Source organism: Octodon degus, unplaced genomic scaffold, assembly GCF_000260255.1.
Source record: "Octodon degus isolate 3935 unplaced genomic scaffold, OctDeg1.0 scaffold00007, whole genome shotgun sequence".
NCBI lineage: Eukaryota > Metazoa > Chordata > Mammalia > Rodentia > Octodontidae > Octodon > Octodon degus.
The window spans coordinates 27,898,093-27,925,664 of NW_004524583.1; the positions used below are offsets into that span (position 1 = coordinate 27,898,093).

The 27,572-nt window shown below is 42.3% G+C and overlaps 1 protein-coding gene across 1 annotated transcript in view; it reads right to left on the minus strand.

Annotated features, from left to right (window-relative positions):
- The window catches only part of Ccdc175 (coiled-coil domain containing 175), a 58,631-nt gene extending 33,373 nt beyond the window's left edge, over positions 1 to 25,258 (minus strand). The window contains exons 1-8 of the mRNA XM_004624831.2: positions 25,102 to 25,258; positions 23,222 to 23,307; positions 20,872 to 20,983; positions 16,553 to 16,688; positions 13,799 to 14,027; positions 11,400 to 11,522; positions 9,029 to 9,138; positions 3,875 to 3,956 (exon numbers count right to left, since the gene is read on the minus strand). Of these exons, the coding sequence (XP_004624888.2) occupies positions 3,875 to 3,956; positions 9,029 to 9,138; positions 11,400 to 11,522; positions 13,799 to 14,027; positions 16,553 to 16,688; positions 20,872 to 20,983; positions 23,222 to 23,307; positions 25,102 to 25,258 (1,035 nt within the window). The remainder of the gene's footprint in view (positions 1 to 3,874; positions 3,957 to 9,028; positions 9,139 to 11,399; positions 11,523 to 13,798; positions 14,028 to 16,552; positions 16,689 to 20,871; positions 20,984 to 23,221; positions 23,308 to 25,101) is intronic.
- Between the last annotated feature and the right edge of the window lie 2,314 nt (positions 25,259 to 27,572).

The following is a 27,572-nucleotide window of genomic DNA, read 5'->3' on the forward strand; positions in this document are numbered from 1 at the left end:
ATAGATTAACCTAAAAAAGAAATCATACAGTTTCTATAATTAAATGCCAATACAATGTACCAGAACTGATGGTACACAAAGTCCTAAGAGGGAAATCTGTAGGAGTGAATATCTATATCAGGGAAATAGCAAGCACAAATAAAAAACTTAACTGTGAACCGCAAACTTGAAAAAGAAGAGCAGGCCAAGGCTCATGTGAAGTAAGAAATTATAAAGATCACAGCAGACATTAACACATTGGAGACTAAGGAAACACTACTAAACTCAATGAATCACAAAGTTGGTTCTTTGAAAGGTAAAATAAAATTGACAAGATCTTATCCAAGCTTACCAAAACAGAAAAGATTCAAATCCATGCAATTAGGAAATCTATATAAAATTTCCAAACCTGAATAAAAAAGATATAAAAATCCAAAGTAAACCAATACCAATGAAATTAAAGATGTAAATTAAAAACCTACCAAGAAAGAAAAACCTAGGCCCTGACTGATTCTCAGCTGAATTCTACAAGAAGTTTAGAGAAGCCTTAATACCACTAACTTCTCAAAACCTTTAATGAAACTGAAAGGGAAGCAATGATCTCAAATTCATTCCTGGATGCAAGCACTACCCTCAGACCAAAACTAGAGAAAGGTCCAACTCAGAAAGAGAACTGTAGGCCAATCTCCCTAATGAACGTAGATGCAAAAATCTGCAATAAAATATTCACAAATAGAATTCAGCAAAACATCAAGATTATATACATAACCCAGTGTGATTTATCCCAGGTAAGAAGGGAAAAGTCAACACACATAAATAAATAAATGTAATGTACCATATTAACAGAGCTGAGAACAAAAACCATATGATCATCTTGGTAAATGCAGAAAAAACTTTTGACAAAGTCCCAGAATTCATTCATGATTTAAAAAAAAAACAAACCCTACAGAAAACTGAAAAAGATGGTCTTTATCTCAATCTGATGAAAGCCATCTATGACAAACCAACAGCCAACATCATACTAAATGGACAAAACCTGAAAACTTTCACTCTAACATCGGAAGCAAGACAAGGATGTCCACTGTCTCCACTCTTATTTAACATAGTTCTGGAAACTTTATCCAGAGCAATTAGACAAGAGAAAGAAATAAAAGGAGTAAGAATTTGTAAGAAAGAAGTTAAATTGGGCTGGTGAGATGGCTCAGTGGTCTAAAGCACCCACTTAGAACAAGCTTAGCAAAGCACAGGGACTGCAGTTCAATCCCCCAGCACCACATGCCAGCCAGCCCGCCCCCTGGTGGGCTGAGCTGGCCACACACACACACAAATAAATGAATAAATAAAATTTAAAAAAAGAAAGAAGTTAAATTATCACAGTTTATAGATGACATGATACTGTACATAGAAGTCCCCCAAAACTGCACTAAAAGACTGTTAGATTTAATAAGAAAATTCAGTAGTGTAGCTGGATACAAGGTTAACACTCAAAAATCAGTAGCCTAACAAACTCACCAAGGGAAAAATCAGGAAAACAATACCTTTCACAATTGCATACAAAAAATGAAATACCTAGGAATCTAAAAAAGGTTGTAAAAGAGCCTACATTGAAAACTGCAGTACTTTGAAAAAGGTGATTGAAAAGAATATCAGAAAATAGAAAGTTATCCTTTGCTCTTTGTAGGAAGAACCAGTGCAATGAAGAAGGCCATAGTTCCAAAACTTTCATACAAATTTAGTGCTATTCTTACCAAAATTCCAAAAGCATATCTCACAGAATGAGAGAAAATAATCCTAAAATTCATTTGGAACCAGAAGAGACCTAAATGGCAAACACAATTCTGGAAATAAAGCAAGGAATCACCATCTCTACAACCTTATTGTGATTAAAAACAGCACAGTATTGCGGGGGTTGGGGGGAAGACCAAAAGATCAGTGGCACAGACTGGAAGATGCAGAGACAATGTCAGACATACTTAGCCACCTTATCTTTGACAAAGATGCCAAACACCTTCACTGGAAAGAAGACAATCTCTTCAAAAAATGATGCTGGAAAACTGGCTTTGCACATGTCAAAGATTAAAACTGGCTCCATATCTTTCACTAGTTTCACACTAAACTAAATTAAAATGGATCTAAGATCTAAATATTAAAAGAGAGACATGAAATCTGTTGGAAGATAGAATGGGTAACATTGTTGAAGACACTTTTGTAGGCAAAGACTTTATAAATAAACCCCCAGCTGCACAGGGATTATCACACAGGCCCAGTAACTGGGATCTCAGCTTATTAAAAAGCTTTTAATAAGCTGGAAGAGAAACCACAGAGTGAAGAGATAACCTACAGTGTGGGGAAAAATGTTCACCAGCTGTTCCTCAGATAAAGGATTACTACTGAGAACATATAAAGAACTTTAAAAAAAAAAACAACCCACCCAGAACTTCCAAATTTGAAGACCCAACTCCAAAATGCACTTCTGAGATAAAAACACTCTCAAACAAAGAAATACAAAGAGCAAATAAATACTTTAAAAAATTTCAATTTCACTTGTCATTCAAGAGATGCAAATTAAAACAACACTGAGGTTTCATCTCACCCCAGAAAGAATATTATCAAAAGATTAACCAATAACACATGCTTCAGGGGCTATGTGGGAAAAAGGAACCCTTTTCCATTGTTGGTGGGAGTGTCGAGTGGTGCAACCAGTGTGGAAATCAGTGTGGAGATTTCTGTGAAAACTAAGACTAGAGTTTTTATTTGACCCAGTCATTCTCCTCCTGGGTAGCTTACGAAAAGAATTAAAAGCATCATACTACAACGACATATGCACATGCTTATAGTAGTACAGTTTGTAATAGGCAGATAATAGCCAAATCTTGGAAACAACCTAAGTGCCCATCAACTGGTGAAAGAATATAGAAGACAGATTTTTTTTTAATACAGTGAAGTACTACACTTCCATAAAGAAAGATATGCTGGAGATGCTTCTAGGGAAATGGATGTTTTATTTTATGCCAATGTTCCATGCTTGCTAGGCTGGTTTTAGGTACTAGGGCTACTGCACACGCAGAGTCCCTGCTCTTTGGAAATTACATTCAAGTGCAGTGAGCAGAACCAAAGCAATGTACCAAAAAATATAACATGAATCTCAGATGGCTAAACCTCCCCAAGAACACAAAGGTGAAAGAGAGTGAGAGCCCAGGAAGAATCCACACTCTTACGTGAAGTAAATTGGGCACACATGTGTGAATCCTGCTTGGCTCCTCTGGTGTGAGAAACTGAAGTGTTAATAAGGACCAAATGTATTTTGACCTGCCCATTAGCTCAGGTGTTTAAGTGCCTGATGAAACAAAATGTATTTTGAAATAGGAGGAAAATATTCAAATGAGAAGGAGAGCAAGAGGGAGGGGAGATGGAAAGGAAAACCAGAAAAAGTAAAAAAGAAAGAGACAGACAGACAGACAGACAGACAGACAGACAGACAGACAGACAGACAGACAAAAGGAAAACATTGAAAACATGTCTAGTGATTTCTCCTGGAGACTCCGTCTGACTCAAGTACATCTAAATAATAGTAATATTATTAAGAACATGATACTACGTGACATCGAGACCACTATTTGTCTAAATATTTCACATGAAGCATGTACGTAAAACAACCACAGCCACATGAAAAGTAACTAGAAAACAATCATCTTCACACAGACAACTTGTCTCGTTCATGTACGTGAAGCACATTGACAAGCGATAAAATCTTTAAATAAAGTACTGTGAGGGATCATAGCTGTACATCAATATGAAACCTACTTTGAAAATTGTACATTTCTCATACATAGTTGGAATATTAACTGAACAATAAAGTCTAGTTACAATCTAAAAGTCATTTCTGTCTTCCTACCTGTTTTATTTTATGCAAATGTTCATTTTTTTCATGTTTTGATGACTCCTCCAACTTTTCCTTGTGACTTACAAAGAAATTCCTACAAAGGAAGCCAAATAGACTCACGTCAGAACATATTTTGCAATAAAGCCACATCGGCACAAAAAAAGATTCCTGTCCCTATCTTTCCACACAAATGAGTATGTATAGTTACCAAAATGAATAACTATACATGAGTATGTATAGTTACTAAAATTGATGAACATTTTTATTCTTTTAAATTAATGAATTAATGCTTTATTCATTCATTGAAGAGCAATTGCCAACGTCCCATGCTTGCTGGGCTGGCTTTAGGCACTAGAGCTACCGTACATACAGTGTCCCTGCTCTTTGGAAATTACATTCTAGTGGAGTGAGCAGAACTGAAGGAATGCACCAAAAACCACAACATGAATCTCAGATGGTTAAGCCTACCAAAGAACACAAAGGTGAAAGAGAGTGAGAGCCCAAGAAGAACACTCCTTTATTTTTGGTTTTTGGGGCAGAACTGGGGACTGAACTCAGGCCCTTGCACTTGCCAGGCAAGAGCTTATTCTACTGAGCTATCTCCCTGGCCCTGAGAATACTCCTTTGAATGGGTGGTTCAGGAAAGACTCTTTAAGATATGCTGTTAAAGCCTAAGAGAGGAAGTGTCTACCATGTCAGGTCTGGAGGCAGCTCTTCTAGGGCAGAAGGAACAGCAAATTATAAGACCCACAGACAGTAAAAAATTTGATGTTCTGAAGAGAAGGGTGTAATGAGATTGGAGCAGTAGACAAGGACTAGATAATACTAAGTTTTGGGGGGCTGTGTATTGAATTCAGGACCTTGCATTTCTAGGCAGGCACTGTGTAACTGAACTATATATCCAACCATATGAGGTATCGATGGTAAGGTAGGAGTGTGATTCTCATTCTTTTGGCTATGATCAAGTGCAGATTTTACTTTGAAGAGAACCAAGAGAGAATTTTTTAAAGCAGAAGGGCAACATGATTTGACAGGCATCTTGTGAAGATGATTCTGGTTACTTTGTGGAGAAAGACAATAGTGCAGGAAGAAACACTGAAAGAAGGCTACAGCAGGACACCAAAGTGGGGAAGCCATCGTGAAGGTGGTGTAAGGATGTACACAGGTGAATTTGGGGTATATTCAAAAAATGATGGCCAGAGGATGTGCATTTGGATTCCATTCTAGTTCATCTTGCACTGGGTCTAGGCAGCACTGCAAAGAAGAATGGTGGTGACTCTTAGGAATTTGGCTTGACTAACTAGGCAAATAGGGTGTCATAGCCACTGCCAAGGAAGACTGTGGGTAAGAAGTGTTTCTAGAAGTCAGGAAATAGGAAGTTCTGTACAGGACATGCTTTGTATGATATATCTATACCCTCCAAGGGAAGAGGCCATGCATTTAGAACTCAGAGAAAGAAAGATGTGAGGGCTGGATATATAAGACTGATATGGTCTTTGAAGTATAGAAGTATTTAAAACCATGAGTCTGGAGAAAATCATGTAAGAGAAAGTGATCAGATCATGGTGATGGGCCAAGGACTCCTAAATTTAGAATCAGACAGACTTGAAACAAGTAAAGGCTCCTGGTAGGTCACACCTGCATGGTGAAAGAAGGAGAATGCTGCAGGTGGGAAGATAAATGAAAGACATGTTTCAAGGAGGAGGAAGTGGTAGGCTTTGTCAAATTCTGTTGTGAACTTAAGAAATTGAAGGAACAGTCTAGACCACTAAAGTTTGAATGGATGAAAGTTATGGGTAATCTTGACAGTTTAGAAACTATGTTAGCCCTCTATAGTGTCCATAATCTTCATAGCTTTGGGTAATTTAATGTCAAGGATACACTCTGGGTCATAAATTGGCTATCACTTATGCACAAAATTTAACTTCCACCTCCGTGTTTTCCATGGGCTGGAAGCCAGTTGAATGACAGGTAAACAAGGGACCACAGCACTGAATTTATGATCACTGTGTGAAAAATGTAATGTTGGATATTGTTAAGAAAAAACAAGGATCAAATGTCAAAGCCACTTATAAACCTGTGGAGCATTTGAAGTACTAGTAATTATCCTAACACACAGGATTTATACTTGTGGTTGACTATTTTTGTTATCCTTGATGTTTTGACCTCAAAATGGGTAACAGTGTTATTGAAAATGAAGTCAAAAGATTTTATGGTGGAGAGGATTAAGGTTCATAGATTAATAGGAAGATGAACAGTGCAAATTATTTTAATTTCTTGTTATTCTTATAGAATGTTACAAAAACATCACTGACTCTTCAACTCCACTATGCAAGAACTAAGTTGTATCTAGCCACCTTCACATATACAGGAAATAAGTTAAGGAATTAAATAAAAAGAATGCAGAGGATTTTCTCCTAATTTTCCAAGTAATGAAGAGCCAAGGTAAAGTTTCAGGAGTCAAAAGGGAGTTAGTCTATGTCTTCAACCATCAAATTCATCAAAAGCACTTTTCTTTGGTGATTGTACATAACTAAAGTTTACTGAAAAGGTTCAGTATCAAAAATGGTGAACTATTAGAAATGGGAGAATAAGAAATCTTCATTTCTTTTTTCCACAAAGGCCAATGCACTAAAGGCTTGGTCCGCTTGGTCATTTCTTTCTTAGACATGAGCAAAACAAATTTACCTCACATGCTTCAAAATAAACCTTCAGCTAGTCAGGCTCAGCTTGCTGTGTTTCGATCCCCACAACTCCAGCCAGCCAAACATGCCCTGCAGGCATGCGGAGTCAAAATAAATAAATAAATAAATAAAACTTCAGTTATATAGTGAGGTTTTGGATCATAACTCCTAGAAACAAAGACCAATTTTCTGTACTCCACAATATTTTTGTTTAGCTTTTCTTTGAAATATGAGGTGTGCTGAATATATATGGTTAATGTTTAAAATTTTAAATATACTACAGTGAAAGGCACCTTGACAAGAATGTTCCTCAAAACACTTCCTCTCGCTTCAAACATACTTATCTTATTGTTTTCATCACTTTCTGAAGCCATTCCGGAAGTTCTCTTTTTTGAGTATCTTTATGAGGTCTGATAAAAGTGAGGTGACAACTGCTACCGAATGTCATTCAGTAGGAAGGCAGGGTTATAAACATGCTATGGTGCGTCCTCACTTGCTTACGTACTGGATCTGGTACCACGTGAATTGTGGATATTACTAAAGTCAACATGACTGTGAAAAGTAAATGTTTCGAACTGCCTCAGGATGTTGGGGGAACAATGGCAGCGCAACTGAAGACACTCCTGAAAAAGGACTTAGAAAACTGCTGTAATAAATTTGTTTTTACTTTAAACATTCATTCTATTTTCAATCACACATCATATGAGCTTAAACTGCTGAGTCACTTACAAACTATATGGTTACGTTCACTTGCAGCATTAATTGAGCCTATTTTTTAATTTTATACTGAGGATAAAGATTTTCGTATTTCTTGGACAGATGATGGTAGGCTGGTGTTACATTCTGCAATTTCTGGTTTAGACAACATACTTTTAAATTTCAACTTGGAAATGTGGTATTATAAGTTGAACTAAATTCAGAAATTTTCAATCTTTAAATATTTATTGCCTACTCCTTTCTACTTTGAGAATTCTAATTATATGAATATAAGTCTCTTGGTTTTGACACAGTCAACTATTATGACTGATCTGTAAATTATTCATTTTTATTTGGACAGTTTTTGTTATATTCATTTATGTTTGTGAATAATTTATTTTCAATTTGTAATCTATTAAAAATAAAAATAATTAAAAAATTTTCAGTACATTTATATCCATGTAGAAATGAGTCATGTGATTTCAGGAACCTAATGTGAAGTTATTTGTCTTTTGGGAATTTTCTTAGTCTAAACTGCGTCTCTTAGACTGTCAGTGAATGACAAGAGGGACCCCAGAAGACAGATCAGAAGACCCAATCTTCCTCGGCAGAGCTGAATGGACCAAGAGCCAAAGCGGAGCCAAGCACAAGGTAAGGTGAAATCTGGGAGATCTCGTGGGAGAGTGCAGCGTCATCAGCACAGTGGCCAGACGTGGGACAGGCCCGTGAAGAGGGTCCGCACAGCCGGGCTTCGCCAAGGGCTAACCAAGCAGAGTGTTGGATGTGAGTGAACAATGAAACACTGGGTAAAAGAAAGCTCTGACTATCTTCAGCGTCACGAGACAGTTCCAAGGGAGCAGCGTTTGCTCCCACAAGGCTGTGCTTGAGGTTTCTCTGAATTTTCTCAATCACTTCTGCAAGTTCCCCTTGAGTAGGAACAAACACAAGAGCATAGCTAGTTGGGCAGCAGCCTTGTGGCACTGCTTTTCCCTGTGGGAGGTTTCCTTCTCATGGTTTTTGGGTAAGGAGTAAGGAACTCAAGTAAGAATATATAATTAATGTTGAAATTGGAAAAAATATTATAGTTAAAGGCACATTGCTCTCAGGGTCTCTCGAAATACTCCCTGTCACTGCAGAAGCACTTATCCCATTGTTCTTGATGCTTTCTAAAGCCATTCCGGAAGCCCGCTTCTGAAGAGCCAACCCAGAGTCCCTCCCCTTTCTTGAACTGAACTCTTATCACCCTCTGTTTTTTCTCTTGGTCATTTGAAAGACTAGCTGAATATCAAATGTGATGTTATAAAGCTATCATACCAATTTGAGTAAAATAAGAGAATATAATTTTGCCTAGTAGTAAAGCCTTGCTTTTAAGAATGAAACATTGACTGCTAGAGTTTGGGCTTTGAATATTCCACAAAGGCCAATATATTAAAGGCTTGTTCCAGAGAAGGTGCTCTTGGGAGGTGGTGGTGTCTTGAAGCACAGACTTGTGGGAGGACTTTAGGTCGTTGCAGTGTGCTCTGTGGAGGACTGTGGACCTCAGCCTCTTTTCCTGCCTTTTACTTCCTGACGACAAAGCAGGCAGGCTTCTCTGCAATTCATTCCTGCTACCGTGTACTACCTTTCCAGGGACACAAAGCGATAGGATCAACCAATTATGCTCTGGGACGTCTCCATTTGTGAGCTAAAATAAACCTTTTCTCCTTATAAGTTCATTACACGAACTATTACATTATAGGAAATATATCAACATTTATGGCTACTTCACTAAAAGTATCACACTTACACTTTATTTTCTAGAGTCGTACAAGTTTTCGTTACTTCTTCCACCTTTTCTTCCCACTCCTTTATTGATGATTGCAGTTGTGCTATATCTAAATTGTGATCACTAAGAACCTATTAAAAATTCACAAAACATGGCATCCAGTCATCACCAAATGATTCATAGCAGCAGATTGATTCTAGTAAATATTTATTATTTACTCATTCAACTTGTAAAATGGGGCTGTCCTTTAGTTTTAAAAACAATCATTATAATTGTTTTTTTCTTACAATAAAGTTGGTCAAAATAATTATTTTTATTTTATTTATTTATCTTTTTATGTATTTAGGACAGGGTCTACAGGGTTTGCAGGGTCTCACTACATAGGGCAGACTTAAGGATTCTCCTGTTTTCAGCCTCCCAAGCGCTGGGATTACAGGCGTGCGCCAACCCTGTCCAGTCTCCATTGTCAACTCATTACGCTCCTGGGGCAGGGCCAGCATAGCAGGCGGGGATTGAACCCTGGCCACTGCGCTCTGCCTGAGCAGGCACTTTAATCCACTGAGCTATTTGGCCAGCTCCCAAACTAATTCTTAAACCATTAGAAAACCTAAAATTTGATATAAAGAGTAACCTAATAGAGCAATGACAATGTGAAAACTATATTAAAATTTTTGACACAAGAATTCATTCTGTGTAGCATTTAAAAAATAATTTAATTAAGATGGTCATAATCATCTTCAAAATATTAGTTCAGGGTAGTAGAATGAATATGACAAAACAGTGAAAAATTTGTGGTATATTTGCATTAATTGATGGACACATTTATATGAAAATCTTCCTTCTTAATATTCAATTAATATTTAGGGTATATAATAGTCAGATATTGTGAAAAATGTTACCATGACTTGAGGAAAAATCGGTGATAAAAATTTACAGTGAAATATGTATTTTGCAACGTAACTTTGGTATAAAGAAAGAGGGAGTCAAGCTCAGTGAGTCTTGGGTTTGCATCCTACCTCGTGAGGGGAGAATTTTGCTGAGGGAAGACCACCAGGCGGACCGTGCTGCTCTCTGACAGAGCTGCCGTGGACAGGCTATTTAAGCCCTGTGAACGTGGACATCACTGTGAGGTCCGAGCAGTACCTGGGCCGGGTACTGCCATGGGAGGTGGGGTACTACCTGCTAGAGCGGCTCCTTCCTGAGCCGCAGGCACGCAGGCTCGCTAGGTTTCTGCCTCCTAACCAGCCCCAGAGTCAGAGGGGCCCAGAATCCCGGCAGTGCTGGCATGGCGTGGCGTGGCCAGGTCTCTGGGCTACACGCTCACAGTCCTGATGCTTGTTAGCTACTTTCGGTCACCCCACCCTGCGCTGTCGGCTCCTTCGCAGCCATTCCTTCCTGCCAACATCACAGGAGCTCCACCTGCTTGCGGAGACCTTTACACTGAAGTTGCCTGAGGAATGTTAATCTGAGATTCCTTGCGCTCTTAGTCCACAGCCAAAACGTGGTCTTCTAGTCTCAGCCAACAGCCACCGTAAGCTTTACCGAACACAGAGCACTGAGCTGAAAGCCTGGTGGGCGTGAGCTCATGCCCTCTCCACCGCGCCTCTGCGCAGCACCATTTCCTAGACAGAACAGCTGCAGCGTGGCCGATCCAAGCTGTGAACCCGTGTATGCTCAGGCCTGTGCTTTATTTTCATTTTTTATTTATTTATTTATTTATTTGCGGAACCAGGGATTGAACTCAGGCCCTTGCGCTTGCCAGGCAAGCGCTTATTCTACTGAGCCATCTCCCCGGCCCCTTTCTGAATTAATGTTACTGTCCCAGTATTAGTGGACAGCCTAAACTCTGCTCTATTATTCTCCAATCAGAATTAAGGGATTGTCATGGTTATTAATTTTGTTCTGTCAAATATTACAGAAATATTTTACAGACACATTTTATGCATAAATGTGTAGACACATCACATATATTTAGCATTTTTTGGTGAAAAGTCTCAAAGTATCTGGGTCTGTCAGATGCGATCTGTACCTAAGACAGCTTTCTTTCCACCACATTCCTGAAGACACAAACACAGTCGCTCTGTCTACAGCACTTCAAAAATGTGTCACCAGACTAACATAACAGAAGTCTTCTCCCAGAATGGCATGAAAATGAATTAAAATCAGTTCCTTTCCATACTTTTTCAAGTTTTATTTTTTATTGGTTCATGTTTGCGGTACACAACAACTCCATTCCTGGCGCACTAGGTCCCTGCACCTCACACGCTTCTCCCCCTTTCTCCCCTCCCCCAGCACATGCCAGCTCCTGGCCCCCCTTCCCCTTTGCAAATGATGCGTCTCTCTACTGAGGTGCCCGGTTAGGCTTGACAACGCATACTTTATTCTTTCTTACCACTGAGCTGATGGTAACTGTTTGTTTCACTTTTGACATTCTATGTTTTAATTTTTCCAATTCTTCCTTCTTTTTAAAAGTATCCTTTTTGGTAAGTTCATAGAGTTTTTTAAATTCTTCAATCTACCATGACAAACAGAATAAACCAATAAAAACAAACTTTAGAAAATCTTTTTTCATTTCGTAGCTCGGCAGATTTGTTCTAAATATGCCACAAAAATAGGCATAGGAAACAAAATGAACTATACGGGTTAACAATTATAACCATAATTATAAAAAAATAAAATATCAAATCTGTAAGAGATACAGTAGCTGTTACAGTTTAACTCTAAAGTGTCCTCCCAAAATCTCAAATTCAAAGGTTAGCAGGGGAAGACCCAATACTATTATGGGCTACTGGACTCTTTTAGAATATTTTGCTGAGTTTACACACCTATAATATTCAAATAACGGAACTTAACAAAAAAAGGGGATACAGATGAATGTCCATTTTGTATCTGTGTATTCAAAGTGGTTGGGATAGATATATAGTTACATTCTCTTAATAAATAGAGGGATTTGTTCTAATAGTGTTTGTAAATAGCACATTATGTCCACATTTTGTACAGCAATTAACCATTAGGAAGAATGTATGCAATGTGTTAATTATTGAAACTGTCCTACCAATTTGGTTTGAAACTGTCTCATTGCTATTTGTTTCTCAATAAAATTATGGGAAAAAAATCTTATAAAACATTAAAAAAAAAAAGAGTAACAAGATAGAAAAAAAAAAAAAAAACCAAAAACAACCCTTCCCTGCATGACTTAAAATAAAATTCAAAATTCAGTCCCAAGCAAGCGCTGCAGGGTGCCTTCCCCATGTGAGACATGCAGGCCCTGTGCTTGGTGCCTGCGGTGGAGTGCTACTTCTGGTGGGCAAAGCTCAGACTGGACACCACCCCTGCCTCCTGTCTGCCCCCTAAAGAAATAAAGAAGTGTACTAAGTTGCCCAGCCCACCCTCCAGCACCCTAGAAGCCCTAAACCGGGCATGCTCACTCAGGCTTGGCCTGGTGACCCAAGGGGGCCGGGCCAGCATGGGGCTCTAAGCTGCTCAGAAGGAACCGGACCCTGCCAAGGGGGAGAAACACCGGGGTGGACAAACTTTCTCAGGGTGTCTTTCCTGAATCCGTCCTTCACATAGCCATATGGTTCGAACAGGATGTGACTAAACAGATTGAATTTCAAAACCAACCACTGCCATCCCTTCCTGTAACAAGCATGACCGTTACCTCTGGTGTCAGGCTTCGTTGTAAAGACAGCATAGGTCAGCCAACTTCAGAGGCAAGCAGCAGATGGACCTCGCCCACCCTCTCTAATACGCTTTCCCGTGTCTGGGGATCTTCCCTTTAATTTCTCAGACTCACACCTCTTTGAAGGCTCTTAGAGCTTCCCAAGCCCCAGCCCCTCTAGGAGTGGCTTCCTCACAATGTTTTCAGTATGTTTTCTCTCTTCTTGGTCTGGTCTTGGTAAATTCTTTGGCCATGCACGTCCCTGGCTCGCCACGTACTGCTCCATCCCTCCAACCCTTCTTCCCTTCCCCTCCTCCCTTCCTCCTCCTTCTTTTCCCTTTCTTTCTTTCTCTCCTGCTGCCTCCTTCTCTCACTTCTTTACTACAGCACCATTCTATGCCCCAACCTGATTTCTTGCCTTTATAATTTGTAGTTACGCCAATTCCCATCTAGGAAAAGGCAGCATCAGAAGCGCCACAGCAAGGCCCTTCGTGAGCTGGGCATCTCTGCTGCAGAGGGAGGGTGAAAGCTATGGCCTGGGACACCTACTACGGGGACAAACCCACCTCTCCTGGGACATTCAGAAGCTGTTGTAGAATTTTAGTTAACATGGCTTAGTAGATAGTGCAGCTCCCACAAAACATGGGGCACAAAAGGATGCACTGGTTGCCCCTACAAATTTCTGGCCGAGCACCCTGCTCTCTGCGCTTCTGCTCCAGCCACCCCCGAGGCTGCCCCTCTCCGGGTCCACTCAGCAGGAACAGCAGTTGCCCACAGGTGCCCTGTCTAAACTCCCTCGTCCTGTCTACAGCCTCAGGACTGCCAAAGGTGAGCAGAAACGATGATGGCGAAAGCCTGTCCCTTTATGGCCGAATCTAGGCAAGGGGCCAATACTGCATTAGAAACCCCGCAACGTATGTCCTTTCCCATGAACCAAGATTCTGCAATACAATCAAATGTCTTTGCTAAGAGTCTTTGAATGGCCTGGAGCCTCCAGTCCTATTCTTGTCCCACTGCTCACAGAACATATAATAGAGATTACAGGTCTGCTGTAAGCACAAGTAAGTTATGTCTATTTTCTTGCTCTAGGTTATAATTCTGTATTTTAACGAATAAATCATGCCGCTCACCTGATCAGTCACTTGTTGTTTCCTTAGCAGATATTCTGCAATGTTTTTGGCCATTAGCTCCTCTGCCTCCTGCACACATTTTCTTTGTGCCTCTATGTCTTCTCTCTCTATGTTTACTCTGGTACAGGTCTCATTTATGTAAATGGTGGTCCTGGCTTTTTCTTCCATCATTCGGTTGAGGGACAGGACGGACTCTGTGTGCTGCCTTGCCAACTCTTCTTGCTTGTCCCTAGGAGAAAAAAAATCACTCCTCCATGAAAAACATGGCCCTTGAGGAAGGAATTTCAAGTCTTTTTGAAAAGAGGCCTCATTAAGAGGACAATCATAAGAGATGCTTATTCTCTACAGGTGCTTGTGGTTGTTTAAGCTTCACTGTGGGACAGAGGAAAGCAGGACAAGGGTCGCCCTAGCAACTGCTGGCTTGCTACAAAAGTGTCATGTGTTCACCATCACTTCATCGATTCCCCTTGTGCCAAGGATTACATAGAAAGTATTTTGGCTTAAGATGCAGAAGGATTTAAAAGTCATGTTGAAAGGAGATGGGATCTGGCCAGATGAACGTCTTGATCTGCACCGTCCCCGTATCTGTCTTAGGAACCTCAGTTATATTGCTATGCCAGGGGAAGATGACCATCTGACCACACCTCCAGCTGCACTGGGATGCAGAGGGGGTGGGCCGAAGAGCCAGCCAGCCTCCCTGAGACAAACTCGGGAAGACAGGAGGCGGAGTCCATGGTTAGCCTTTGGAAGATGACTGAGCCCTCATTCAAATACTTTTCTCTTCTTGGCCAGATTTGAATATGAAAGGGGTAATAATCTCTTCAGCCCATCATCAAATACTGGCCATGTCCCTTTGAGGAAAATTTAATATTGGGAAAAATGTCTACCCATGCTCTAACAATACAGATTTGAAGAAAAGACAATTGATTCCATTCCTCCATTTTACTGTTTAAGATCTCTTTAAATGTAAAGATATTTTCTTTTTTCTCATCCCTGGGTTAGGGTTGTGTTTGAATTCTCAGGAAAATAGAAACAAAGTGGATGGAAGTTCATTTTCTAGAGGTCAAATTCTTTTTTTTTTTTTTTTTTTCTTTTGTACTGGGAATCGAACTCAGGACCTTGTGCTTGCCAGGCAGGCACTTATGCCACTGAGCTATATCTTTGGCCCCAGAAGTCTAATTCTGCAAAACAAATGCAATAAAAAGAAGCCTGAGAACAAGGCTTGGTGGGGGGAAAAGGAGAAAGCAAGACAAAAACTATGGATTGAGAAGACAAAAATCACTGGCAAAGAGTCTGGGAGCGAAGCAAGCGCACACAGAGCTGTCCTGCCTCCCACTTCCAGGACCACTCTGCGGGGAGAGGAGGCTTGCTTGCTGGCTGCGGGTTGTGAGCAGCACCGGCACGTGCATCTTTCCTTGGAAAGCAGATGCAGCGAGTCACCGCCATTGGCTGATGCTAGCTCACCAAGCAACCGCCCTCTGTTGTCTTTCCAGAGGACTTGTGTAAAGCAGAGGTTCTCCAAGTGTGGTCCAGACAGTAATTCTAAACCTCCCCTGGCCATCCTGACCTGCTGAATTTCAGCAGTTTGTTTTAACAAGGCTTCTAGGTGGTTCTGATGCCTGTTTAAGTTTGAAAAATCCTAGAAATAGAGGAGTATGAGGTTGTTGACCAGCTGACGTGGGCATCCATCCTTGGCACTGTTCTGGTGTGTTGGCTTAGAAACAGCTTACTTCACACAGCTGTCTCTGGCAGCAATGAGGAGTGTGCAGTAACGCACAGATGCACACGCCGAGCCCCCAGAGAACTTGGAGCATCCTGTATTCCTCATGCTTACGTCACTGTTAGCTGTCTTCATGGAGCTACTCTTCTGACAGTGTTCTGAGGGCTTGGCCCCAGCATTAGGGTCCTCATCTAATGACTGATATTTGATATATCCTGCTCCAAACAGCTTCTGTTACTTTAGCTTCTTATAAAGATTTATGTGTATGTGTGTATGTGTGTGTGTGTGGTGGGGGAACTCTCTGAACAATTCTCCTTGAAAAACCAACATTCTGATATTTATGCCTTAGTTTTGTGATTTGTTCAGAGTACTAAGGTGCTCTTCAATTTCTCCCACAGAACACGGCTTCTGTTCTCTTGAGCTGGCCAACTGAGGAGCTGTGGTTTGTGTTTTACAGATGGAACAAGTGGGTGAAGTGCAGGCCTCAGGCAACACAGGAAAGGGGAATCAGAGCTGCTGATCCTGAGCTAAACGCAGTTACATGTCATCGCCTTTAATTACAAATAAACCAAGGATCTTCACCTGAGAACCACAATGCCGCCCTCAGCCCTCCATCAGACTCTAAGTATGACTGAATACCTTTAGGGAACCGGACGAGATACTACACATCTGTTCTGATATTATATTTACAATACAATCCCAACCAGACTCCTTCCTTTGGGATGGTAACTTTTATGGAAATGGGAGCGAGACCTCCTGAGCACCTGCACCTCGGGAGGTGGCATTCCAATTTGGTGTGACTTAGAAGCAAGCTCTAGTTGCTGCTGGGAGTCCAGGGCTCCTGGTGCAATGACTGAACTGTCGCTCCCCCCCCCACTTTGCTCATCTTCCTGGGGCATCTTCTAAGGCTGATCTGCTCTTCTTACTGCAAATGCCCTGCCCAGCTCAGATCACCTGGCAAATCCCCTTAACCCAGTGTTCTCAGTGCAGCCCTAGACCTCTAATCCCTCAAGCACTGAATTTAAAATACCTACCCCAGAGCTTCGTTCACTTCTTTTAGGGTGGCTATTTTCTTCTTTAGAGATGCTATTTCATCATCCTTTGAATTAATTCTTGTCTGCATTTGGTTTATCTCACAGATATTCAACCTGCGAGCATCTCTGATACTCTCTTAAAAGCAAGTAGAAATGTTACTAAATTATTTGGGAAAGAGTACAATTATAGATGTTGGCTCTTCAAATAATGAAGAACATGTCCTTCTTGGAAATACTCTTTTAATTAGTTTCTGGATCAGAAACTTCTTACCACTTTGGCCCGTCACGTGGTCCCTCGTGTATTTATTTCTCTGGTTCCCACGGCTGCTTTGAGGACCAGCTGTCCTTGGGCTCTGGACAGCATCAGACAGGAGCACCCCGACAGCGCCTGATTCCCACTGCCTCACGCACCTCTCATCTCCTGCCCAGAACTTCCTGTCCCCACTACTATTGAAAAATTGTTGACACTCACGCCCACGTATGTACAACCCAGATGTGCAGGAGGTGGGGCAAACATCAGGTCAAAGATAGAAAGATATAAATAGTTCCTTCTTGCTGACCAATGGGCGATCCGTTGGCACGGCAACACTGTCTTGTGGGCGTGGTCTCATAGCTAATTAGGTGCAGGTGCCAGAGCCAGCATCATTTCGCACTCCTGTTTGCCCTCCCTTTACCCTTAATTTGTCTCTTTATCTCAGTCTCCTCTTTGGATGTCACTCCTGGCAAAAGTAAGTTACAAAGGCCGTTGTGTTCTGGGGAACCCAATGTATTAAAGAAGTAACTATTGGTAAATAAACAACATAGCCGTGTAATTACCTAAGATTTTAAATGGCAATTCAGGATATGACAGATAAATCATCAACAAACATGAAGTTTTAAACATTGTTGTTTAGAAAGGTGCTGGACTGTGTCCATTTCTACGCAAGAATTCCTTAGAAACCAGGGGAGCTCCCCGGAGAGAGGATTGGGACAACCAGGAAATGGATAACAAGCAGTGAGGAGAGCTTTCCAGGACTCAGGGGAACAGGCAGGGACAACAGCCACTGTCCCTAAGACTGAGGCAGAACACACCTGTAGCAGTACCTGGCATCCCAAGAGGCAGACCTCACTGTAGAGGCTGTGGCTCACCAAGTGGCAAAGAAGTTCAGAGTCCTGGGCCAGAGGAGCTTGCTGGACATTTACTCTCTGGAGTGTTGGGAACCTCTCTGTACAGAGGCACACAATTTAGTACTATCCGAGGGAAGTACAAAGCCACCCAAGGAAATACAGGGAAAGCTCTTCCCGGAGTGGCATCTCTTGATGGCATTCATAGTAGTCGGCTTTCCATCGCTGGACACAAAACCTGACACCCCAACTTACAGGAGGGGCTGGATTTGGCTCGTGGGTTGGGTACAGGGCACACAGCCCATTGGTGCCTGGCTCCAAGGACAGCAGCATGGTGCAAGTGTGTGCTGGAGTGAAGACGCTCAGTTCATGGCGGTGGGGAAGTGGAGAGGAGCGGTGGCCAAAGGGAACAAGCAGAGGACAGCACAGTGCTCGAGGGCGTGCCGCTGCGGCCCCCCCAGACTCACCTAGGCGTGAGCCCTGATAATCTGCTAGACACAGACACAGCGATCCAGCGCGGAGCTACCCGGGAGCTGGAGTGTGCCGGGCTGGGCAAACCGGAGCCAGAACCAGAACCTTCCTCCTCCCTTATCCCGCCAGCATCCTCTTCTCTCAGTGTAGGTGTAGCACTGTGTCAGTCAATGAACAAGGCTACAGGGTCCAACTTCCTACCAAGTGCAGATAGGGAACAGCTCGCCAATAAATAGAGCCTTGGATCAACTTAATGAAAAAAAAAATTTTTTTTCACTTACTAGGGCCACTTTTTAAAAATTGGCTCCCTGGGAAGCAGATTCTAAAGTTTTCATGTAGAAATGTGCTGTATTTCAGGAGCATCTCTTCTGAGGAAGGAAAGGAAGCAGGCCTAGGGGGAGGAGAGGTTAACCGGGAGACGCTTTGGAGTTGTGATGCTACGTGAACGGTTGTAGCCGGCCTTTCTGCGGTCTCAGCAACCAATCACTGAACGTGGGGCACCTAGGCGCACAAGGAAGCCTTTTGTTTCTGTTTAAGGCAATTCCTTTTTGTTTTGTGTTTTTTTAGGAAAGGGTCCACAGGGTGTTCAGGATCTCACTACTATATCGGACTCTTAGTGATCCGCCTGTTTACAGCCTCCCAAGTGCTGGGATTACAGGCGCATGCCACCTCACCCAGTCTCAACCCCCAGGGGTGGGGCCGGCACGGCAGGCCCAGGGATCGAACCCCCGGCCCCTGAGCCTGCTTGCAGGTGCTTTAATCTGCTGAGCTATTTGGCTGGCCCTAAGGCAAAAATTAAAGAACTCGTCTACAAGCCTTTACCAACACTCCTGGCACTGGAGCAATGAAATCAGACCCTGACCTTACAACACACACACAATTTTACTAAAAAGGGGCAAAGACTTAAATGCAAGAGCTAAGAATCTCTTAGCTGCTTGGGTATGGCTCAGCAGTAGAGACCGTGCCTCACACATGAGGCCCTTGGTTTGATTCCTGCTATTATGGCTTGGATCTGGAAGTCCCTTCCCCCGCCACAAAAAAAAAGCCTCCTGTCCTCCTAGGTGGGACTTTTCAAAGGTGGCTGGACCTAGAGTGGGTGAATAGTGATGACAGATGTGATAACTAAATTAGCCCACTTACTGGTTTAACACAGTCTGACTGTGGACAGTGGGGAGCCACACCCTGGCTGTAGGTGTGGGTGTGTAGCTTGGGTGGGGCTAAAGGGAAAGGAAGGTTTGTGCTGCCGCTGCCGCCCCCACCACCACCACTGCCTTCTGCATGCCACATCAGGGACTGTTTCTCTTCCGCAATGTCCCTCTGCCGTGTTGACAGCCACTTATGGACCAAAACCTCTACAAACTGTGAGCTAACTAAACCTTTCCTCCTTTAACCCATTGGCGCTGGGTACTTCATCCCAGCAATGAGAAACCAAGACACCTGGCACTGCCAAACAGAATAAAACAATAACAAAAAAACTCTTGGAAGAAACACAGGGTAAAATCTCACGACATCAAACTTGGCACTGGTTTTTTAGATACTATACCAAAACCACAGGTAACAAAAGAAAACACAAATTAATTAGGCAACCTCAAAATGTAAAACTTGTTCATTAAGGTCACTATCAACAGAGTAAAAAAGAAGCACATGAAATGGAAAAAAGAATTGCAAATCATACACCTAATAAGGAATTATCGTCCAGAATGCATAAATAACTCCTACATCTCAATCCCTCCACATCAAAATCCAATTAAAAGGTTGAAGAAGAACACAGACAACTCTGAAGATTTCCCAATGAATGCTAAGCACATGAAATGACGCTGAACCTCACTAATCACTGGGGAAGTGAAAATCAGACCACAAGAAGACACCAAGTCAAGCTCCACAGGATGGCTACCATTAACAACAAAAACAACCTAGAAAATGACAAATGTCAGCAAAGATGTAGAGAAGCTGGAACCGTCGTGCACTCACTGCTGCTGGCCCGTGAAATGGAGCCACTACTGTGCAAGCAGGCACAAGCACTTGAGTTGCAGCCTTTCAGAGATGTGAACAGACCTCACATGTAGGTTTTTAAATGCTTTTTATTGTACAGCTGTGACAAAATTGTGTAACACTGACAGTTTTGGACTCATGAATAAATCTGAGCTATGGAAGGCTGTCCTAGAAGGGAATTCATTCGTCTATTGGGGACTTACTATATTCTCAACAGCCAAAATATAGAGACACAAGCCAAGTACCCAACTGCAGATGAATGTGGAAGTACAGTGTGGTCAGTAGATATGAGAATATTATCCAGCCTTAATAAGGAAGGAAATCCTGACGTGTTTTATAATATGAATGAAATTTGAAGATTACGCTAAGTGAAGTAACTAGTCAAAAAAGGATAGATATTATATTAATACTTTATGAAGTACCTAAAGTCACCAAAGTCACAGAGAAAGAAATAGCGTAATCATTTAGGCTTCCCAAGCCACCTAATTTAGTTGGGATAGCATCAATTTGGAATGGGCCAGTTCATGTACCGTTAGTCTACTTAAAGCTAACTTACACACATTACAGTTTTATATTCAGCATGTTACTTCTACTTAACATGTAAGTGGAAATTGCAATCGACTGCATGGTGCGTAATCTTTCCAGCCATATTTACACAAGCAGCAACTAGTAAGCTCATCTTGTTAAAAGTACTTGGATCCGTTTTCCTGTAAGATAGACCAGCTCTCTAGGACTGAGAGCCTCAACAATACCTTCCAGTTCCCTGGTCATCCTGTCAGGCAGAGTCTGCAACAGGTAGTAGAATCTGCTGAGCTCCATGGTTTCAATTTCCAGATGATCAATTGTGGTTTTTCTCATTTCTTCCTGAAAATTTAATTTTCACTTTTAAAAACTTAACCCATGCAACAGGGATTTAGCTCAGTGGCACAGCAACTGCCTAGCCAGTGGGAGATCCTGAGTTTGATTCCCAGTACAAAAATAAATAAAATAAAAAATTAACCCATCAAAATAATAACATTGGTTTCCTAAATAATGTTCTATAAGTGTTCATAGCCTCAAAATTGAATTATTTATTTATTTATTTATTTATTTATTTATTTATTTATTTTGCGGTACTGGGGATTGAACTCAGGACCCTGAATTTGCTAGATAAGCACTTATTCTACTGAGCTATCTCCCCGGCTCCAAAATTTAATTTTTATTACATGTCTTCTGCTGTTATACATAGAATAGAAACTGAGAAAAGCACATACTCTTTAGTTTTTAAGATGTCATTGTTAATTTATCTCTTAAGTTTTGCTGAAATCTTTTCTGTGTGTTTCTTAAATGCAGTTTCAATCTAAAAGTAAAGACTCAAATCTGATTATGAAAAAGTGAAAACTGCCTACAAAAATATGTACAGATGAAACCTATAAATTATTTAAACTTATAAATCCAAACAAATAGGTAAGGCTAGTTGGTTTGTTTGCTTCAGGGGGAGCTACTTTTATTTTCTTTTTCAATATTTTTTTATTTTTATGTATTTGGTACAGTGTCTCACTACACAGCTTGGACTCATAGTGATCCTCCTGTTTTCAGCCTCCCCAGCTCTGGGATTACAGGCATGCAGCACCACGCCCAGTTGAGGGGGAGCTACTTTTAAAAAAGAAAGACAGTGGGGCTGGGGATACAGTTCAGGAGCATAAGCGCCTGCTCGACAAGCACAATGTCTTGAGCTCTATCTCTGGTACTGCAAAATCAATCAGGACAAAACATAATAACTGCTCAGAATTAATGTAGCTATGTTATGACCTGGGGCATTGCCATTATATTTTATCAACCAAAAGTCAGATTACAGAATTGTATATGTAATGATATGTCACTTTTCTGTAATATGATTTAGTGCAGGCAGCGCATATAAGTAAAAGGCTATTTATCAAAGAGTTTATTGTGATTATTTTAGGGTACGAATTGTACTGATTTTACTTTCTTCCTTTTGTTTATCTATTTATTTTCTCAAACTTCTGCAGCAAATATGTATTATTTTTATAATAGTAGGGAATATCTATTGCTTTAAAAATGGATTTACCTGTGTGATTTAAGAGGTTTCACAGCTCAGACATTACATGGATACATGGATACATACAAGATATTTTATTGGCCACAATAAATGTGTTTATTGGCCCCTATACATTCTAGTGAAAAACTAAGTGGAGGAAGCAAGCAGGAGAGGCTTCCACCAGTGCAGCGCAGCACACAGATGCTGTGTGTCCACGTAGATCTAGTCAAAGTAGAGGGACTACAGCACCCGGCTGCCTAGTGTAGCCACATGTGTATCATTTCCAAGATATGAAGTAGTGAGATTTTTAGCAACGGTGGGTAGTCTCAAACTTCCCCTTAGAGCAATTTTCCTACATTGGCAGATATTTGATATGATAGTTTTCCTCAACATTGTTAAGCCAGTAAAGAGAATTCACCCAGTTGACCTTGTCAAGGAAGTATTCTAAACATCACCCAGAGATGACAAGTAAACACATGTCTGTGACATCTCAGAGGGAATTGTAGAAACACTTCCTTGACAGGTTTTTGACAAGGACCAGCCTAGTTTAACTGGAAGAGTATGTTTTCACTCACAGCACAGTCTACTTCGATGGAATAGATGACAAACAATATTTCATAGGCCACGAAAAGAACTGCATATAGAAAACAGCATCAGGCATGTGGCTTTTCCTCTAGAGATTGTCTCTTGGTTGGTTGGTTGGTTGGTAGATAAATGGGTTGGTGGGCAGGTAGATAGGTTTAAAACAGCGCTTAAATATTGGTGTCCCAAGCATTTGCCCACTAACCTGCCCCCTATCCTACCTCCATTATTACCCCATGGCTTTTCCTAAGCGGGTCAGCCCTTACCCTAGTGCAGGCCCCATAATTCAGTTTTCTGCAAGAAACAGGTCAGTAATCTGCATTGGTGTAGACGCTTAGTAAGTTGGAACAAAAATATTTTTAACTCAGGTAAATATTTTCCCTATTCACCTACTTAAGTACCACGAATAGAGTTCATATTAAAGTTTAATAAAAATAAAATAAGTGGGTGACTAAAAATCGTTCTTGTAGATAATGCAGTACCAGTTTTTTAACAGCAAGAGCAATGTCCTTAAGGAAGATTCTAGCTTCTTCATTGCACTTAAAATAGTCACTTTGTAGAGATTGTTCTGGAAAAGAAAATGGTTAGAAGGTTGAGATCTTGTATGTATCTGCCCAAATCCTACTTAACTTTTCATCGTCTTATTCCAATGCTGGAAGTTACATCTATTTATGAATTTCTATTGTGCTTTATATGCATGTGTTATCTACTTGATGTTTCCCATTACACAGTATTCTGGTCGAGGTACACGTTTTATGGTCCTTGGTGACAAACTCAGCTTTGCATATTTAATGGTAGAGAGAAGGGGTCTGAACACGATCAGCCAAAGAAAATCAGTGACCCACGGGGATAATCCAAGACGCCTGTGAGGTCAGCTTAAGAGTAGCTTCATAACACATTTGAACACACAGTAAATCCAAAATAATGTTTGCCAGGACTCTGGACTGAATCCAATGTTTAAAACCCACTGTGACAGTTTTAGTCCTGTGGCAACATTTGAGCGTGGAATGTGTCCTTCTACTCCGTGAGGTGGGAGATAGGACTTCTGTCCTTGTCATTCATTCATGTACACCATGATGGTGATGCCAAGGACCACTCACCCTTCACAGGCAGAAAGCCACCACAGGGCTGTGACGTGCTAGCAAAGGCAAGGAAGGCAAAGTGCATGCTGGATGCGAAGAAGGAAAAGAAAATGCAAAGACAAGAGAAGCAGCAACTTACCCTGGCTTGGTTCCCACCGCGGTACGTGGACTCTGAGCAGAATCCACGCCTGGATCTTCGCGTGTAAGATGAGTTTCGTGGGATTCTGCTCCACGAGCATTACCTGATTCAGCCACCTTATGACCTAATGAACTTGGCTACCGACGCGCCCACTTCACAGATGAGCTGACTTTCCAGGCCACATTATGGGTGGGAAGTCACAGATCTGATGGGCGGTAGCATTTGGTGGCATGAAGCCCAGGACCACTCTTACTGGCCCTTCCCATCTTCCGGAAAGGTGAGCGGCCATGTCTGCCTTCAGTGTAGGGACCTTGGACTCTTCCACTGAAATAAGCTCTCAGACCAAGTGAAAACCAGTTCGTGAATCTGCAGCAAAGCGCTTTAAAGCAGCACAAGCATTCTTATGTCTTGTTAGTGAGAGAACGCGCTTGAGCTTATGCCTGCTTGTAAACCGGCTCGAGAGCTACAAGTTTTTGCAACTCAGAGCAGAAAAGGCTTAATAAATTTTTTCCCCGTGAAAAACTTTCTGAGAGCCCAGAAGTGTTAGCAGAAAATATATTTATGCAAAAGCACTGGTGCTGAAGAGACGCTGGACACAAGCACGAAGAGAATTCAGGGTCCAAGCCCGTCCCTGACATGGCTTTGGATAGAGTGTCAGTAATTTAAATCTCATCACTAGTCAATATTCATCATAGTAACACTTATCCAAACCTATCTGATAAGAATTGTGAAATTAAATTAGATCCTCTAAAAAGGAAAAGCTAACAATAATTCAACAAAAATGGTTACCTAACTGGTTTTCGTGCTGAACAAGAAATGTCGCAAGGCCATGTTTGGTCTGATTCGCTAAGACATTCTTTTTCACATAATTTTCTCTGCCTAGTAGAACAGGAGTCGCCTAAAGAGGTCCTTCCCCGGGAGATCCGCAGAGGTGGAGGGGACCCTCAGGGGACCGGACTCGTCCCCAGAGAGCAGTGTGAACTGCCCCGACCCCGCTGCCCCAGAGGGGGACCCGAGCCCTCGGATCCTCCCCGCACCCCGTTTTGCCGGCCCCCGGGAGCGGGAGGAGGCTCCGGCCGGGCTGCCTGGCTCCCGGAGGGCGTTCCCCGCGCCGGAGGGACCTCGACCCCGCGCTTCTCACCCAGGACAAAGAGCTGCTCGAGGGCGGTGGCCGCGACCGAGGAGCCCAGCGTGGCGGGGAAGGTGCAGAGCTCCAGCGAGCGCCCGGTGCTGACGGCGGCCGTGCGCTCCGTCCTCTCGCTGTAGCCCAGCTCCGAGCTCCAGGAGCGCAGCTCCATCCTGTCGCAGCCGTGCGCTTCGCGGCGGGAGGCGCGGTCGCCACGGTAACGAGGCCGCGAGGCCGCGGGCGCCCTCTCGTGGCCGGCGCGGAGCGGCCGGTGTCTGCGCTCCACGCTGGGGGCGAGAGATCCGCTTGGTTTCTGCGCCTTGGACCTGGCGCCCTCCGCATTGCCCGAATGAGCCGGTGATGAAAGCCTCTGCTGGGGACGCCGCGGGAGGTCGCTTAAGGGCTGGATGGCCTCGTGAGGCAGACTGGCATGGGCGACTGAAGACCACAAGTGCATAATTAATTAATTAATTCTGAGACAGGATCATACTGTGTAGTCTAGGCTGATCATAAACTCACTTTGTAGCCCAGGCCGGCCTCGACCTGGCCGTGATCCTCCTGCCTCAGCCTTCTGCGCGCTGGGATTAAGGCGGGGCCGCCACACTTGGCAGTAGTAAATTTCTTCTACTGGGTTTTGACAAAAGCCCTCTTTCGCATTCCTTTACAACTTTCCCGCTATCTATCTATCCCTGAGCACATTTTGCCTTACCTTGCAGTTCTTTTCCTTTCCTTCTGTCTTATCGAATTGTGGGCTCTTTGGTGACTGGGATAGGACATTATTTATTTTTCTATAAGTCTCCAAAATCCAGGCTAGGGTCTGGCTCGGTTTGCATGTGACTGTACCGTCCCTTTCCTGCCTGGTTAGAGCCACGCACAGTGATTCAACCGCCTCCTTTTCCTGGCTTTTCTTTAGAGGTGGTGAAACTAAAATCAAATCTAGAGTAACAGTAACAACAGCTGGAGCTGGGGTTAGCTTAGCAGTGTAAGCGCCTGCCTGACAACCACAAGGTCCTGAGTTCAATACCTAGAAGGACAACCACAAAATAAAACGGCCGCCAGCTGTTCCGCCCTGCTTGTGCTCCAGGCTGTTGAGAGCAGGAATCCTTTCAGTACGGGTCATTGTCCCTTCGCTCCTGGGGACCTGGAATTATGCTAGGACAGCACCCTGTGGCCTTGTGGGGCTCAGTAGGTGAGTCCTAGGCCCAGGCCCCTTCCTCCAGGCTGAGCTGCACTTCCTGGCTTTGAGCACTGCTCTCAGGCCCCAAGATTGCCTGGATTTTTATGGTTCTTTATTCTTGTTATTTTTCTTAATACTTTCTCTAAAGAAGGCTTGTGAGAAATGTTTTAGAGACTACCTATCTCACACTGTGTGTGTGTGTGTGTCATTGGGATTCAACCTGGGGACACTCTATCCCACATTTCCAGGTTGAGTTGTTTGTTTTTGCTATGGTTTGTGTCTATTTGTCTCCCCAAACTGCATGAGTTTTTAGATCAGGCTTTTTTCAGAGGTTGCTAAATCTGGAGGGTGTATTGGTTCATACTACAATTTTGGGATTAAGGGTGCTGGGATTAAGGTTGTGAGTACTACACCCACGCTTGGTTGAGTAGCCTGCATACAATATAAGGGGCACAGAGTGGCTTCTACTCTTTCTCACTTGTGGCTTTTGCTGTCTTCTGCCACCATGAACTATTGCCCTTCTGCCATGTGCCACCCTGCCTTGGAGCCAGGACTGAAACCTCTACAATCTGTGAGCTAAATAAATCTTTCCTCCCTTAACTTTGAGTTTCAGGTACTTTGTCTCAGCAAGAAGAAAAGTAGCTAACTTTTTTGGAACTAAAAGTTCTGAGTCAGGCTATGGCTAAAGTGCCCAGCTGGGACTTAAACTTATGATCCTTCTGCCTCAATTCCTTAAATGCTAGGATTATAGATGTGTGGCACCATGTGCAGATTTATTTTGTGGTTCTTTGTACTTGGAAGGCCCTGTAGAAAATTTATCTCATCCTTTTCACAAGGAACTTTATTAATTCTGAAATAGAAATCTGGGCAAACAACATGAATAATTACATCACAAAAGAAAAAAGAAATTCCAAGAAACACATTGAAAGGAAATTTAATTCATTAGTATTCAAAGAAAAATCTATTCATTCTCACTGTTTTGCGAGTAAAATGAAAAAGAACCATAACTCAAAGTGTTAACACTGGGAATCTGAATGCCTGTCTGGAATTCAGTTTGGAAATTTGTAAGAGAAGGATTACCATATAGTAATATTTCTAAGAAATGGAGATGGCTCAGTAGAATAAGCGCTTGCCTGGCAAGCGCAAGGGCCTGAGTCCCCTGGTTCCGCCAAAATAAATAAATAAATAAATAAATAAATAAATAAATAAATAAATAAATAATTTCTTAAAGAAATAAGCACAGCTGTGTCCAAGGACATAGACAGGAGCTTCTTTGCAGATTTATATTATACATGAACGTAAAGTTTAG